General features: G+C 46.9%; 1 protein-coding gene across 1 annotated transcript in view; it reads right to left on the bottom strand.

Moving 5' to 3' along the window:
• Positions 1-13594, bottom strand: part of LOC147097925 (alpha-1A adrenergic receptor-like) — a 31154-nt gene extending 17560 nt beyond the window's left edge. The window contains exon 1 of the mRNA XM_085970849.1: positions 12682-13594. Coding sequence (XP_085826975.1) covers positions 12682-13594 — 913 coding nt within the window. The remainder of the gene's footprint in view (positions 1-12681) is intronic.
• Between the last annotated feature and the right edge of the window lie 2312 nt (positions 13595-15906).

The raw sequence follows: 15906 nt of genomic DNA, 5'->3' as shown, positions 1-15906 counted from the left end.
ACACAACGGCTTTGCTTCTCCCAGGACGGTGCTATTTACATTTAATGGTAATGTTATTTGTACTGGACTCATGGGAGCTTGCAAGATCACATTTTGTTGTTCATGTACATGTGCATTGTACAATGACAATAAAGTTGAATTATTATTATTATTAATTGAAAGAAAGAAAGACTTGCATTTGTATAGCACCTTTTATGACCTCAGGATGTCCCAAAGCGCTATACAGCCAATGAAGTACCTTTTGAAGTGTAGTCACTGTTGTAATGTAGGAAACACAGCAGCCAATTTGCGCACAGCAAGCTCCCACAAACAGCAATGTGATAATGAGCAGATACAGGAAACTTTCGATTTACCAGCACCTAAATAACCAAAAATCTCGGTAAACTGGCAAAATTCAGGAGTAGGTTCAGGTAAGTTTTATTACTTGCCTTCCTCGATCTGTTGCTGTGCAAGGGTGTGGCTGCAGCTGTTGCTAAGCTACAGAGACGCTTGGAACTTGTGGCCATTGTTCTGAACCTGTTGCTAAGCAACAGGGTTTGTTGCTTTATACGGAGCTCTCAGCTCCGTATCTTTTACTATAGCTTTCGGTGATCCGGAATTTTTGATGAACCGGCACCACGTCGGTCCCGTCGGTGCCGGATAAAAAAAAGTTTCCTGTAATCTGGTTTAGTGATGTTATAGAACCATAAAGCACAGGAGGAGGCCATTCAGCCCATCGTGCCTGTGCCAGCCCTTTGAAAGAGCTCTCCAGTTAGTCCCACTCCCCTTCTCTTTCTCCACAGCCCTGCAAAAATGTTTCCTTTTCAAGTATATATCCAATTCCCTTTTGAAAGTTCGTATTGCATCTGCTTCTACCACCCTTTCATATTGTACTTTGGAAACCAAACTGGTCATCAATGGGTAAATGTAAGAAGTCACATGACACCAGGTTATAGTCCAACAGTTTTATTTAAAATCACAAGCTTTCGGAGCGCTGCTCCTTCATCAGGTGAAGTGGAGAGATGCATAAAGACACAGCTTATATAGTCAGAGAATAATGCCAGATGATTACAGGTAATCTTTCTAACTGCCATTTATCACACCTCGGCAGAGAGATAATCACAGCAATCAAAGGTGTGAATCGTGTCCAAACAGGTCAGTCGACGAAGTCGACGAAGGAGCAGCGCTCCGAAAGCTTGTGATTTCAAATAAAACTGTTGGACTATAACCTGGTGTCATGACTTCTTACAGTTGTCCACCCCAGTCCAACACCGGCATCTCCACACCATCAATGGGTAAATTATACCTTAATGACAAGTCGAGCCAAGGCCCCTCACCACACTGCTCTGCTCACAGACCGAGTCCTGTGCACCCACTCCAGTCCCAGGGCCGGAGGTTTTTATGGGGTTGACTGACCTGTTTCAGCAGAGTTGGTTATTGTAAACAGGTCCCAGTAAATCCCTCTCCTCCTAAAGAAATTGCGCAAGCAGTTCTCAGCACTGAGGCCACGCCCTTATTAGTTGGTGCAGCAAAAAGCTCTTCGTCCGAAAGCGACTGACAAAATAAACCTCGTCCCGCCCAGCTTTCAGACAACTTCAAACCTGCAGCTACAGAACAAACACTGAGGACAACCCAGCATAGGCTTGATTGAGGGGTAAATTTGGCACCGAGTTTGATTTTTCAAAGTGTGATCTGACGTCTTGGGAAGAAAAGCATTGAAGTAGGAGACAGATGTCAGAATTGTACAGAAAAGCACTGAAGTACATGAGCAGACGTAATTGAATAATGACACCATTTTCATTAAGGGCGCTCATTGTCTCTGGTGTGGAGGAAGTCCCGATAACCTTAAGGTGTTGCAAAATTTAAGGACTGCCACTCAAAATAGTAGGTGGGTGTTATTTTGAAATCTGAATTGGTTACTAGAAAACTGGCTCATCATAATGTACACCTGTAATAATTCTCTTCCTATTCCTTTCAACTAACTAGAAAAACACTTGCTGGCATAGCTGATAAATCTTCTGTAATCCAGCCCTACAGTGGGCAATATCTGTGCATAATAACTCCATAAATCGGAAAACACAAATCCCCATTCATCCCCAAGGCTTAATTTTCTTAAAATGTACGACTCAATTACAAACAACAACTTGAATTTATATAGCGCCTTTAACGTAGTAAAACGTCCCAAGGCGCTGCACGGGAGCGATTATCAAACAAAAATTGACACCGAGCCACATAAGGAGATATTAGGGCAGGTGACCAAAAGCTTGGTCAAAGAGGTAGGTTTTAAGGAGCGTCTTAAAGGAGGAAAGAGAGAGGCGGAGAGGTTTAGGGAGGGAATTCCAGAGCTTAGGGCCCAGGCAGCTGAAGGCACGGCCACCAATGGTGGAGCGATTAAAATCGGGGATGTTCAAGAGGCCAGAATTAGAGGAGCGCGGAGATCTCGGGGGGTTGTGGGGCTGGAGGAGGTTACAGAGATAGGGAGGGGCGAGGGCCATGGAGGGATTTGAAAACAAGGAGGAGAATTTAATTACCTGTACTGCCAATCGTTGTTGTTGTTCAATTACAAATGGCAGACTCTTCTATTAGAAAGAAAATTTTAAAATCTCAGCATTTAAATGGCATGGATCCCTATGTACAGGAAACTCTCGTTTAAACGGCACCTGAATATCCGGAATTCTCTATTAACCAGCAAAATTCTCACTCCGAAAACAATACCTCAATAACCAGCAATGTTGCCGAGCCCGAGTCACCCGCGGTGGCCGAGTTAGTCAGTGGGAGTAGTTCTCCAAACTGCCACTACTCGGCCTCTTGGCGCTGTCGGGAGTCGGAACACCTCAATAACAGGAGTCTGACTCTCCCGCGCTGCCGGTAGTCTCTTCTGATCCGCCATTTTACAGGGGTACTGTGTGTCTCCCGCGCTGCCGGTAGTCATTGCATTGCATTACCCTCAACTGGCAGTACTGTACTTAATCAAGCATCTTCCACCATCCATTTAACACAACATTCTGTAGGTGAGTACCCAATTACTGTATACTGCACATTTCTTGATTTTTTAATTTTTCTTTGTTAAAAATAGCCTCAGTAGATAACCCTCTCCGTCATCTGGAATTTTTGATCAACTGGCAACACGCTGGTCCCGTCGGTGCCGGATACCAAAGAGTTTCCTGTACCTGAAGCTGCTTGTGTTGATTAAGAAGGTGCTTCTTGCAAGAAGGGTATCATACGTGATTTTTGTTCTGTGCGCCGATCACTTGTTAGAATCAAATTAAAAATCTATTTAGCAATCTGGAGCAGAGGTCGAGACAGGTCAGATGGGTCATGCAAGCAGTCAGCAACTCCGAGCCACTTGTTGCAGCTGGAAACTAATATTTAATACAGCGAACGAGAGTTCGAATCTCACTAAAAGCTGCTTGATCATTTGAGTTCAGTTTTTAAAAAATCTGGAAATAAAAAGCTGCTATCGGTAAATACGACCTTGTAGCTGTTGGATTGTTGTTAAAAACCCAACAAGCTCACTAATGTCCTTCAGGGAAGAAAGCCTGTCATCCTTACCCGGTCTGGCCTACACGTGACTCCAGTCCCGCACCTACGTGGTTGGCACTGAGCTGCCCACTGAAGGGGCCGAGCAAGCCACTCAGTTCAAAAAAGGAGGCTCGCCACCACCTTTTCAAGGGCGACTAAGGATGGGCAAGAAATGCCAGCTTTGCCCAGCGATGCCCACATCCCCAGAGTGAATTAAAAAATATTAAGGGCTGGTCATCAGCAATATGTGTGTGTTATGATTCAAAGCGTTAAAAAAAAAGGGATTAGATTGGGAATAGCAATAAAAAAGGAAACGCTAGATTTTTGTGCATTGGGAAAGGAAAAGCAAAGAATCAATTTTTCAAACTGACTGCCTCTGTGTTCTGGTCACAGATTAAACTCAAACCTCTATGACGTGTAATTCAGTGACTCTTACTCTTTGTAAATATTTTAGTTGGGTTTGGTGGTTAAGGAAACTATTTTACGGAAGTTAAACGGGAATTGTGACAAGGTCAGGATCTGAAAAGAATCAGCTTTTTACTCGCAGATTATATAACAGAGAATGTACAGCATGGAAACAGGCCATTCGGCCCCACTGCTCCGTGCCGGTGTTTCTGCTCCACACGAGCCTCCTCCCACCTTATTTCATCTCACCCCACCAACATATCAATAATCTACAATTAGATAAAAACAATTCATTATAGCCGGCAGCTTGTTCAACGCATGTTAACTTCCCCAACTCTAGCGCACAACCATTTCATCTTCTGGCTAATTTCACATGCTAAGATGTTCCCACATGTTCTACTGCAGATAGTCCTTCTGCAGTATGTTCTGCACACTCGCCCCGCCCTAGATCACCTGGCCCTCATTGCTCAATTTCCGACACATTCCCTGTTCTGTCTAGTAAAGTTCAGTGAATGTGAGGGGTGGGGTGGGGTGGTGGGTGGTAGGTGGCCTGTAGGGGCACAATTATGGTGCGGGACCTCGTTCCAATGATTCTCCACCCATTCCTGCCCGCAGTCAAAAATTCTGATGGGGGGTGCTGGGGCTGGGGTTAGATGATAGCCATAATATAAAATTCGAGCGTATTGTGTTTGAACATTATATAAACATTTTTGATAATGTTTAGAACTGTTGATCATTGCCAACAGCACTAACTCTGTTCCAATGATTAAAGCCCCAATTTTTCAAGCCTTTGTGTCAGCCGTGGTTCAGTGGGCAGCACTCTCGCCTCTGAGTCAGAAGGCCCACTCCAGAGCCTGACACTCCAGTGCAGTGCTGAGGGAGGGTGTAAAAGATCCTGTCATAAATCTCAAGAAACTACCTATGAAATAACACTGGACAGCCAGCTGGTGGCGCCATCCAAGGAGTATAAATACTCGGGCGTTGGCCCCAGCTTCCAGGGACATTTTGTAAGACAAGGAACTAGTGAAATACAACTAGACCTCCATGTTCTGAAACAAGTTGATTAAAGCCTTGCTTTATACTCAAACCAAGTGCGTAGTGAGTTTTATTACGTCAGATCCCACGGCACTATTTCGAAGAAGAGCAGGGGAGTTCTCCCCGGTGTCCTGGCCAATATTTATCCCTCAATCAACATCACTAAAACAGATTATCTGGTCATTATCACATTGCTGTTTGTGGGAGCTTGCTGTGCACAAATTGGCTGCTGCGTTTCCTATATTACAACAGTGACTACACTTCAAAAGTACTTCATTGGCTGTAAAGCGCTTTGGGACGTCCTGAGGTGGTGAAAGGCGCTATAGAAATGCAGGTCTTTCTTTCAACTAATCTTTACATCCCAATTTACCTAGTCTTCTTTCCTACTCTCTTTGCAAGTCTTTTCTTTCTTTTTGTAGAATCCAAAATATAACGTCTGACCCATTGTGCCTGTGCCAGTGGTATCTCTTCAATTGGGGCTCTAAACCCACATCCTTCCATATTTCTCCTTTTCCAGAACGTAACCAATTCCCTTTTAAATGATGGTGTGGAGCAGGAGCAGCGCTCCGAAAGCTTGTGATTTCAAATAAAGCTGTTGGACTATAAGCTGGTGTTGTGTGACTTCTTACATTTTAAATGAGGCAGTCCTTGCTGCAATAGGGAGCTGCTGAAGCATTGCAAGTTCTAATAACTGCGTGGAAAATAATAAATTCTAACTTCCCTCTTTGCTTGTTGTGATGATCCTTGTTACTGATTTAACAACTGATTGATCAACTTATCCCTCGCCCTTTCAGCATCTTGTATCATTTTCAAAATTGCAATTATTTCCTCCTTTGCTCTGGTCCAATGAAAAAAGCCCCAATTTTTCAAGCCGTTCTTAGTAATATCTCTCGTGAGGTAACAGTTTAGTGATGTCCACTCTGCCCTTTCCATGGCTGCAGATTGAGTTTGCATTAAAAACTCATTTTTCCTTTTTAGGTCCTCTCCCATTCCCTGTGACATTGCACAATTTCCTCTCCTTCAAGAAAGCCATAATAATCCTGGAAACTTGTTCGTTGTGGAAATGAATGAAAACTCCATTGCCACATTCTGTTGCTGTTTTTTTTCAATATAATTCACACCCAGGGGAAAATATGCCCTCGTCCTTCTCTTCAATAGCATTTGAACGAGTTCTTTTTATGAATGAAGATGAAATGCACTTTACTGCAGCAGATGCTTTCTGTTCCAGATTATTAGACCCATCAGTTACTTCTGTGTACCATTAGTCAGCCTATTTGTACTCCAGAGCTTTGTCTGTGGGGTTCTTCACCTCTCTGCTTTAGTCAGTTCAGCTTTCATTTTCTGATTTTGCAATTCCTCTCCTCTATCCTCAAAGTGTTTCCTCTCACACACCAGTGCTTTTTTTGCACTTTCCGTCCTTGTCCCTGCCAAGCCTCAATTGCACCACTGTACTCGCTCTGTACCACTGTACTCGCTCTGTACCACTGTACTCGCTCTGCACCACTGTACTCGCTCTGTACCACTGTACTCGCTCTGTACCACTGTACTCGCTCTGCACCACTGTACTCGTTCTGTACCACTGTACTCGCTCTGTACCACTGTACTCGCTCTGTACCACTGTACTCGCTCTGCACCACTGTACTCGCTCTGTACCACTGTACTCGCTCTGTACCACTGTATTCGCTCTGTACCACTGTACTCGCTCTGTATCACTGTACTCGCTCTGTACCACTGTACTCGCTCTGTGCCACTGCACTCGCTCTGTGCCACTGTACTCGCTCTGTACCACTGTACTCGCTCTGTACCATTGTACTCGCTCTGCACCACTATACTCGCTCTGCACCATTGTACTCACTCTGTACCACTGTACTCGCTCTGCACCACTGTACTCGCTCTGTATCACTGTACGTGCTCTGTACCACTGTACTCGCTCTGTACCACTGTACTCACTCTGCACCACTGTACTCGCTCTGCACCACTGTACTCGCTCTGTACCACTGTACTCGCTCTGTACCACTGTACTCGTTCTGTACCACTGTACTTGCTCTGCACCACTGTACTCGCTCTGTACCACTGTACTCACTCTATATCACTGTACGTGCTCTGTACCACTGTACTCGCTCTGTACCACTGTACTCACTCTGCACCACTGTACTCGCTCTGCACCACTGTACTCGCTCTGTACCACTGTACTCGCTCTGTACCACTGTACTCGTTCTGTACCACGGTACTCGCTCTGTACCACTGTACTCGCTCTGTACCACTGTACTCGCTCTGTACCACGGTACTCGCTCTGTACCACTGTACTCGCTCTGTACCACTGTACTCGCTCTGTACCACGGTACTCGCTCTGTACCACTGTACTCGCTCTGTACCACTGTTCTTGCTCTGTATCACTGTACTCGCTCTGTGCCACTGTACTCGCTCTGCACCACTGTACTCACTCTGCACCACTGTACTCGTTCTGTACCACTGTACTTGCTCTGCACCACTGTACGCGCTCTGTACCACTGTACTCGCTCTGCACCACTGTACTCGCTCTGCACCACTGTACTCACTCTGCACCACTGTACTCGTTCTGTACCACTGTACTCGCTCTGTACCACTGTACTCGCTCTGTACCACTGTACTCGCTCTGTACCACTGTACTCATTCTGTGCCACTGTACTCGCTCTGTACCACTGTACTCATTCTGTGCCACTGTACTCGCTCTATATCACTGTACTCGCTCTGTACCACTGTACTCGCTCTGTACCACTGTACTCGCTCTGTACCATTACTCGCTCTGTACCACTGTATGCGCTCTGTACCACTGTATGCGCTCTGTACCACTGTACTTGCTCTGTATCACTGTACACGCTCTGTACCACTGTACTCGCTCTGTACCACTGTATGCGCTCTGTACCACTGTACTCGCTCTGTACCACTGTACTCGCTCTGTATCACTGTATGCGCTCTGCACCACTGTACTCGCTCTGTACCACTGTACTCGCTCTGTACCACTGTACTCGTTCTGTACCACTGTACTTGCTCTGCACCACTGTACTCGCTCTGTACCACTGTACTCACTCTATATCACTGTACGTGCTCTGTACCACTGTACTCGCTCTGTACCACTGTACTCACTCTGCACCACTGTACTCGCTCTGTACCACTGTACTCGCTCTGTACCACTGTACTCGTTCTGTACCACTGTACTTGCTCTGTACCACTGTACTCGCTCTGTACCACGGTACTCGCTCTGTACCACTGTCCTCGCTCTGTACCACTGTACTCGCTCTGTACCACGGTACTCGCTCTGTACCACTGTACTCGCTCTGTACCACTGTACTCGCTCTGTGCCACTGTACTCGCTCTGCACCACTGTACTCACTCTGCACCACTGTACTCGTTCTGTACCACTGTACTTGCTCTGCACCACTGTACGCGCTCTGTACCACTGTACTCGCTCTGTACCACTGTACTCGCTCTGCACCACTGTACTCGCTCTGCACCACTGTACTCACTCTGCACCACTGTACTCGTTCTGTACCACTGTACTTGCTCTGTACCACTGTACTCGCTCTGTACCACTGTACTCGCTCTGTACCACTGTACTCATTCTGTGCCACTGTACTCGCTCTGTACCACTGTACTCATTCTGTGCCACTGTACTCGCTCTATATCACTGTACTCGCTCTGTACCACTGTACTCGCTCTGTACCACTGTACTCGCTCTGTACCATTACTCGCTCTGTACCACTGTATGCGCTCTGTACCACTGTATGCGCTCTGTACCACTGTACTTGCTCTGTATCACTGTACACGCTCTGTACCACTGTACTCGCTCTGTACCACTGTATGCGCTCTGTACCACTGTACTCGCTCTGTACCACTGTACTCGCTCTGTATCACTGTATGCGCTCTGTACCACTGTACGCGCTCTGTACCACTGTACGTGCTCTGTACCACTGTACTCGCTCTGTACCACTGTACGCGCTCTGTACCACTGTTCTCGCTCTGTACCACTGTACTCGCTCTGTACCACTGTACTCGCTCTGTACCACTGTACTCGCTCTGTACCACTGTTCTCGCTCTGTACCACTGTACTCGCTCTGTACCACTGTACTCGCTCTGTACCACTGTACTCGCTCTGTACCACTGTTCTCGCTCTGTACCACTGTACTCGCTCTGCACCACTGTACTCACTCTGCACCACTGTACTCGTTCTGTACCACTGTACTTGCTCTGCACCACTGTACGCGCTCTGTACCACTGTACTCGCTCTGTACCACTGTACTCGCTCTGCACCACTGTACTCGCTCTGCACCACTGTACTCACTCTGCACCACTGTACTCGTTCTGTACCACTGTACTTGCTCTGTACCACTGTACTCGCTCTGTACCACTGTACTCGCTCTGTACCACTGTACTCATTCTGTGCCACTGTACTCGCTCTGTACCACTGTACTCATTCTGTGCCACTGTACTCGCTCTATATCACTGTACTCGCTCTGTACCACTGTACTCGCTCTGTACCACTGTACTCGCTCTGTACCATTACTCGCTCTGTACCACTGTATGCGCTCTGTACCACTGTATGCGCTCTGTACCACTGTACTTGCTCTGTATCACTGTACACGCTCTGTACCACTGTACTCGCTCTGTACCACTGTATGCGCTCTGTACCACTGTACTCGCTCTGTACCACTGTACTCGCTCTGTATCACTGTATGCGCTCTGTACCACTGTACGCGCTCTGTACCACTGTACGCGCTCTGTACCACTGTTCTCGCTCTGTACCACTGTACTCGCTCTGTACCACTGTACTCGCTCTGTACCACTGTACTCGCTCTGTATCCTCACTCTGTCACAATCGACTCTTACACTATCTGCTAATCATTCTTTCCCAGAGTTGTCCAAGCTGTTGAATTCCTTCGATCCCTGTATCTTCCCTTTTTCCCACAGCCAGTGGCTCAGTGGGCAGCACCCTCGCCTCTGAGTCAGAAGGTTGTGGGTTTAAAGTCCCACTCCAGAGACTTGAGCACAAAAATCTAGGCTGACACTCCAGTGCAGTGCTGAGGGAGTGCTGCACTGTTGGAGGTGCCGTCTTTCAGATGAGACGTTAAACCAAGGCCCCGTCTGCCATCTCAGGCAGACATAAAAGATCCCATGGCACTATTTCGCAGAAGAGCAGGGGGAGTTATCCCCAGTGTCCTGGCCAATATTTGTCCCTCAATCAACATCACTAAAACAGATGATCTGGTCATTATCACTTTGCTGTTTGTGGGAGCTTGCTGGGTGCTCTGGCTGCCGTGTTTCCTACATTACAACAGTGACTCCACTTCAAAAAGTGCTTCATTGGCTGCAAAACGCTTTGGGATGTCCGGTGGTCATGAAAGGTGCTATATAAATGCAAGTCTTTCTTTCTTTCTCACTATCATTGTACCACTAATTTCGAATGTGCCTGACCGCCTATTCTTCTAACCTTGGTGATGCTTGCACTATGGACCTCCCCCTTGACATCGGTTTATTAATTTAAAAAAATGCAATCTTTTTTCATTATCTCAGTTTAAGTGACTGAGCCAACTGAAGGAAATACTAAGAGCTGGAAACATCCTCTCACTCTGAGCTCGATTAACTTATCTCTTCTTTTCAGATGCGACTGACCTCCTGTGGGTTGCTAACAGTTTCTGTTACCATTTGACATTTCCAGCACTGTCGGTGTTAATTTATATCTAGACTCATGGGGGATCTTGTTTTTTTGGTACTGTGGAATGGGTCTCGGAATCAGTAAGCCAAAGCTTTGCTGTTGTTATTTAAAGGCGAGGACTGACTCTTGGTGGGACAAGTTACTTCACAGTATTTGTTAGTTCGTTTAGGTTATGGAAACTTACTTGTTCAAAATTGGGTTTTTTTTGTCTTGAAATTGAGTCATACAAATCTAAAAATGAAGCGATTTTTTGCTAACCCTTCAGTTTGTATTTTGTTGTTAAGGTGGTACATTTTAATAATTCAATTGCTAATTTCCACCACACTGAGGTGGCCCTATTTTCCAATGCCTTTAGATGCTAGTTTTCATCACAGTAGTACACAGCCATGTATTTAAATGTGAACTGTATAAAACACGGGTTAGGCCACAGCTAGAGTACTGCGTGCAGTTCTGGTCACCACATTACAGGAAAGATGTGATTGCACTAGAGAGGGTGCAGAGGAGATTTACCAGGATGTTGCCTGGATTGGGGAATTTTAGCTATGAGGAAAGATTGGATAGGCTGAGGTTGTTTTCTTTGGAACAGAGGAGGCTGAGGGGAGAGGTGCATAAAATTATGAGGGGCCCAGATAGAGTGGATAGGAAGGACCTATTTCCCTTAGCAGAGGGGTCAATAACCAGGGGGCATAGATTTAAAGTAATTAGTAGGAGGTTTACGAGGGGAAATGTCTTCACCCAGAGAGTGGTGGGGGTCTGGAACTCACTGCCTGAAAGGGTGGTCTTCTTCTTAGTCAGTCCCTCGGAACCGAGGATGACTTGCTTCCACATTAAAAATGAGTTCTCAGGTGACTGATGAGTCCAATGCAGGACCTACAGTGTCTGTCACAGGTGGGGCAGACGGTGGTTGAAGGGGCGGGTGGGTGGGGTGCCTGGGTTGACGTGCGCTCCTTGCGCTGCCTGCGCTTGGCTTACGCTTGTTCCCGACGAAGTGACTCGAGGTGTTCGGCGCCTTCCCAGATGAGGCAGAAACCCTCACCACATTAAAAAAGTGCTTGGATATGCACTTAAAGTGCCGTAACCTACAGGGCTACAGACCAAGAGCTGGAAAGTGGGATTAGGCTGGCGAGCTCTTTGTTGGCCAGCACGGACATGATGGGTCGAAATGGCCTCCTTCTGTGCCATAAATTTCCTTGATTCTATGATTCTCTGATGCTTAAGTGATAGTGCTGTATCTTCACGAGCCTCAAAGCAACAACTAGATCAGGCTGCCTACCAATTTCTCAAAAGGCTCCTGACATAATGTAATCAAGATACCGCCATTTAAAAACTATTAGAAGTATTGGGCGCTTTCTACCTCCCTGTCGTAGATCTAGTAAGGTCATGGATACCAACGTTCTTAGGAATTTACAGCGCTGTGTGTGGCTCACAATTGATTTATGCACCACAAACAGACGTGTTATCTGGTAACAGTAAGAGATTAGAAATAACAACAGAAAATGCTGGAAAAACTCTGCAGGCCAGGCAACATCCGTGGAGAGAAATCAGAGTCGACGTTTCGGGTCGAAACCCTTTTTCAAAACTGGAAAGAAAATGAAATAGATCGAAAGGAGGGTTGAGGAGGGAACATAAGAAGTGAAGAGACATTAAGAGGTATTCAAAACCAGACGAGATGGTGATAGGACTAGTGGAGACAAAAGGCAGCTCAGATTAGGTGTGAAATGTACTGGCAGGATGAGAGACAGCTGGCATGTATATAAAAAGAGAGGGAAAACCCAAAACAAAGGGGTGGGGAAAAAATATAAGTAAAAATGTAATAGGGGCCGAGGTTATGATCTGAAATTGTTAGTGTTTTGAAATTGTAAGAGGTTAGTGTTTGAATACATTGGCAATGCATCACAAGGTCACGTTAGAGAAACGTGCAATTTCCCTGGTGTTTGTAATAGTCAACTAACATTTTTTTTAATTAAAAAAAAACCAAATCAGCTTCAATATTTACCCAACCACCCAACAGTTACAGATCTGAACCCCTCAACAGAATTGGTCCTTACCTAATGGTAGAACGACAAAGAATGGGAGCCAACAGAGGATGAAGCCTCCCACGACTATTCCCAATGTCTTGGCAGCTTTCTTCTCCTTGGAAAACTTAAGGAGCAAGACTGAGAAATGAGTTCTGAGCAGAGTTCCTTTGTTTTTGGCGTTGTGCGCGGAGAGCCGAGGAGATGTGTCTGCCGGCGTGTTCCTGCGGTGCATGCGTAAGGTCACCTCGTCCGCCTGTAACCTCTCCCTCTTCTTCCCAGCTTTCAAACTCTTGGTTTCTCTCTTGGCCACAATGTAGACTCTGCAGTACATTATGAGGATGATGGTTAACGGGACGTAGAACGAGCCAAAGGCGGAAAACAAGACGTAGCCGGGTTCCTCTGTAATTTTGCAGATAGTCTCGTCTTCTGGGGCGGGTTCCTTCCAGCCAAACAGCGGACCAACTGAGATGACCAGGGCCAGCATCCAAACCGCGACCAGGGTCAGTAGCCCCCTCCTCTCGGTCATAATGGTCGGGTGTCTCAAAGGGTAGCTGACCCCGATGTACCTGTCTATGGATATCACGCACAGGCTCATGATGGACGCGGTGGAGCAGAGGACATCCATCGCTGCCCAGATAGTGCAGAAGACTCGCCCGAATGCCCAGTGGCCAAAGATTTCCAAGCTAGCGGAGAAGGGCAGCACCGCGGAGCTCAGGAGGAGATCTGCAATGGCGAGATTGATGATGAAATAATTGGTGACTGTCTGGAGGTGCCTGTGGCAGGCCACGGACAGTATAACTAAGATGTTGCCCAGGATGGCGAAGAGAATAAAAAAGCCAAGCACGATGCCCAAGGCGACAGCTCTGGTCGGATTCACGGGGTAGTTGCAAGTTGAGCAATTCAGAATGAGCACTGATGTCTTATTTTCAGAAAGGAACCCCATTTTAATTGCCTTTTATGTTTCCTGGTAGATCGCCTTTGTCGGAGATGTTGCAGCCACCAGGGCAACGCCCTCCCCTTCCCCCCCTGTCTTCGGCTCTTCGACCTGAGGACCTTCTCAATGGGGTTTACTCTTCAATGCTGAGGAATAACGCGCCCCGCCGCCTTCACTGGTGCTGGACTTCCAAATGGCGAGGAGGTTCCTGGTGCCTTGGCACCGAATCTTCAGGGCCAGTTTCCAGCTTGGCTCTGGCAGCCACAACCGAGAGGTCCTGTGGGGAGGGAGGAGAGCATTCAACAGTCAGTGGATCGCACTTTTTTGCTGGCTTGAACCAGGAGTTGACATTGAATGAACATCAGTGCTACACAATTGAAACCTTTACAACCAAGACTCAAAGCAGTGCTCTCCTCCACCCCTTGCTATTCCGATCGAATTTCCCTTTCGTTGTCCTCACCCGACAGTCCGAGATTGGCGGCAGCGACACAGGAGACTGGAAGCAGATGGGTCGGAACTGACAGCAGAGACTCACAGGAGCGCGGCGGAGAGCGTGGATCTTTGAATGTTCTTGCAGATGGTGGAGGATAGAGGAAGAAAGCAGGGGCTTGAAATGGTTAACTTTTGCAAACCTATTTCAGAAGCAGAAAATAGAATGGATTCTTGTAAGAAGGGGGAAGCGCTGTCCCAATCATCGCGAATTGGACTCAGTTTATATTATCAATTATAATGGTCCCTTTACACTGTCAGAAGTTGAAGAAAGCTTTTTTTTATGCTAATCAAAACCCGACCGGGTCAATATCTGTAGATCTTATCCAGAGTGCGGGAACTGCTTACTTACATTCTGGCTGGTGAAATATCTGAACTCTCTCCGGCGTTCACAGGCAACAGATCGCGGCCGTGCTAAAATAAAATTAGTATTTCCTCCCCTAGAAGATTGTAATTCCTGCGATTCAAGACTTGCAAACACTGCCCGTGGATCAGAGGGCGGAAATTGCAAACTGCCCGGGACTTTGCTGGGGAGATCATTTGGAGAGAGAGAGAGAGAGAGAATACCTTTGGCGAACTAACTCTCTCTGTTGTGGGAGGACCCAGAGATTCCCAGCAGGGAAGGTGAATCCGCTCGGATGATTCAGTCGCTGCTTGCCTCCACGTCAGTCGTGATGAATGGATTCATGTCCCAAGTCCCCAGATACACCAATTCATTCAATTCGGTTCGCCCATCATGAGGTGACCTGCATTAACCTCGCTTAGAGCAACACATTGCGTTTCTGCAGCTCCTCAAACACAGTAAAATGTCCCAAGGCTTCACAGGAGCGTTCGCAAAACAGAATTTTACACCGAGTCACATAAGGAGATATTAGGGCAGATGACCAAAAGCTCGTCAAAGAAAGACTTGCATTTATGTAGCACCTTTCACGACCACCGGAAGCCCCAAAGCGCTTTACAACCAATGAAGTACTTGTTTTGAAGTGTAGTCACTGCTGTAACGGAGCGGGCCTTTGGCGTAGCGGTAGCATCCCCGCCGCTGGTGCCAGAAGGTGATAGGGTTTCAGAACCCCACCCCAGACAATCCCGGCAAGTGGAGTCAGAATTCTAGCTCTAAATTCTGGGTTAACATCCAGCGGGATACGTGTGTGTTGGTGTTGGTGTGGGTGCCCCCCCCCCCCCCCCCCCCACTATGGGTTGTGGGAGCCTGTAAAACTCTCCTGCCATAGGACTAACCATCCTAATGGCTGGTATGAAGGTGGTTGTGGTCACGGAAGGAGTATTAACACAGCCAGAAATCCTTCCACCACTTCATACAGTTCCCCAAAGGGAACAGTGTGAAGACAAGTATGACAACGACTGTTGTAATGTAGGAAACGTGATAACAAATTTGTGCACAGCAAGCTCCCACAAACAGCAATGTGATAATGACCAGATAATCTGTTTTTGTTATGTTGATTGAGGGATAACTATTGGCCAGGACACCGGGGCTGACTCCTTCGAAATAATGCCATGGGATCTTTTACATCCTCCTGAGAGAGCAGACGGGGCCTCGAGTTAACGTCTCATCCAAAAGACGGCATCACCGACAGTGCAGCACTCCCTCAGCACTGCACTGGGAGCGTCAGCCTAGATTTTTGTGCTCAAGTGTCATGGAGTGGGACTTGAACCCACAACCTTCTGATTCTGAGGCGAGAGTGCTGCCCACTGAGACACAGCTGTCACTGAGGTAAGTTTTAAGGAGCGTCTTAAAGGAGGAGAGAGTGGTAGAGAGACAGAGAGGTTTAGGGAGGGAATTCCAGAGCTTAGGGCCTCGGCAACTGAAGGCACGG

The sequence above is a fragment of the Somniosus microcephalus genome, chromosome 30, assembly GCF_052327205.1.
Source record: "Somniosus microcephalus isolate GS21.2 chromosome 30, FLI_Smic_1.0, whole genome shotgun sequence".
Taxonomy (NCBI): Eukaryota; Metazoa; Chordata; class Chondrichthyes; order Squaliformes; family Somniosidae; genus Somniosus; species Somniosus microcephalus.
The sequence above is the reverse complement of the archived record's forward strand: the minus strand, read 5'-3'. Positions and strand labels throughout refer to the sequence as shown.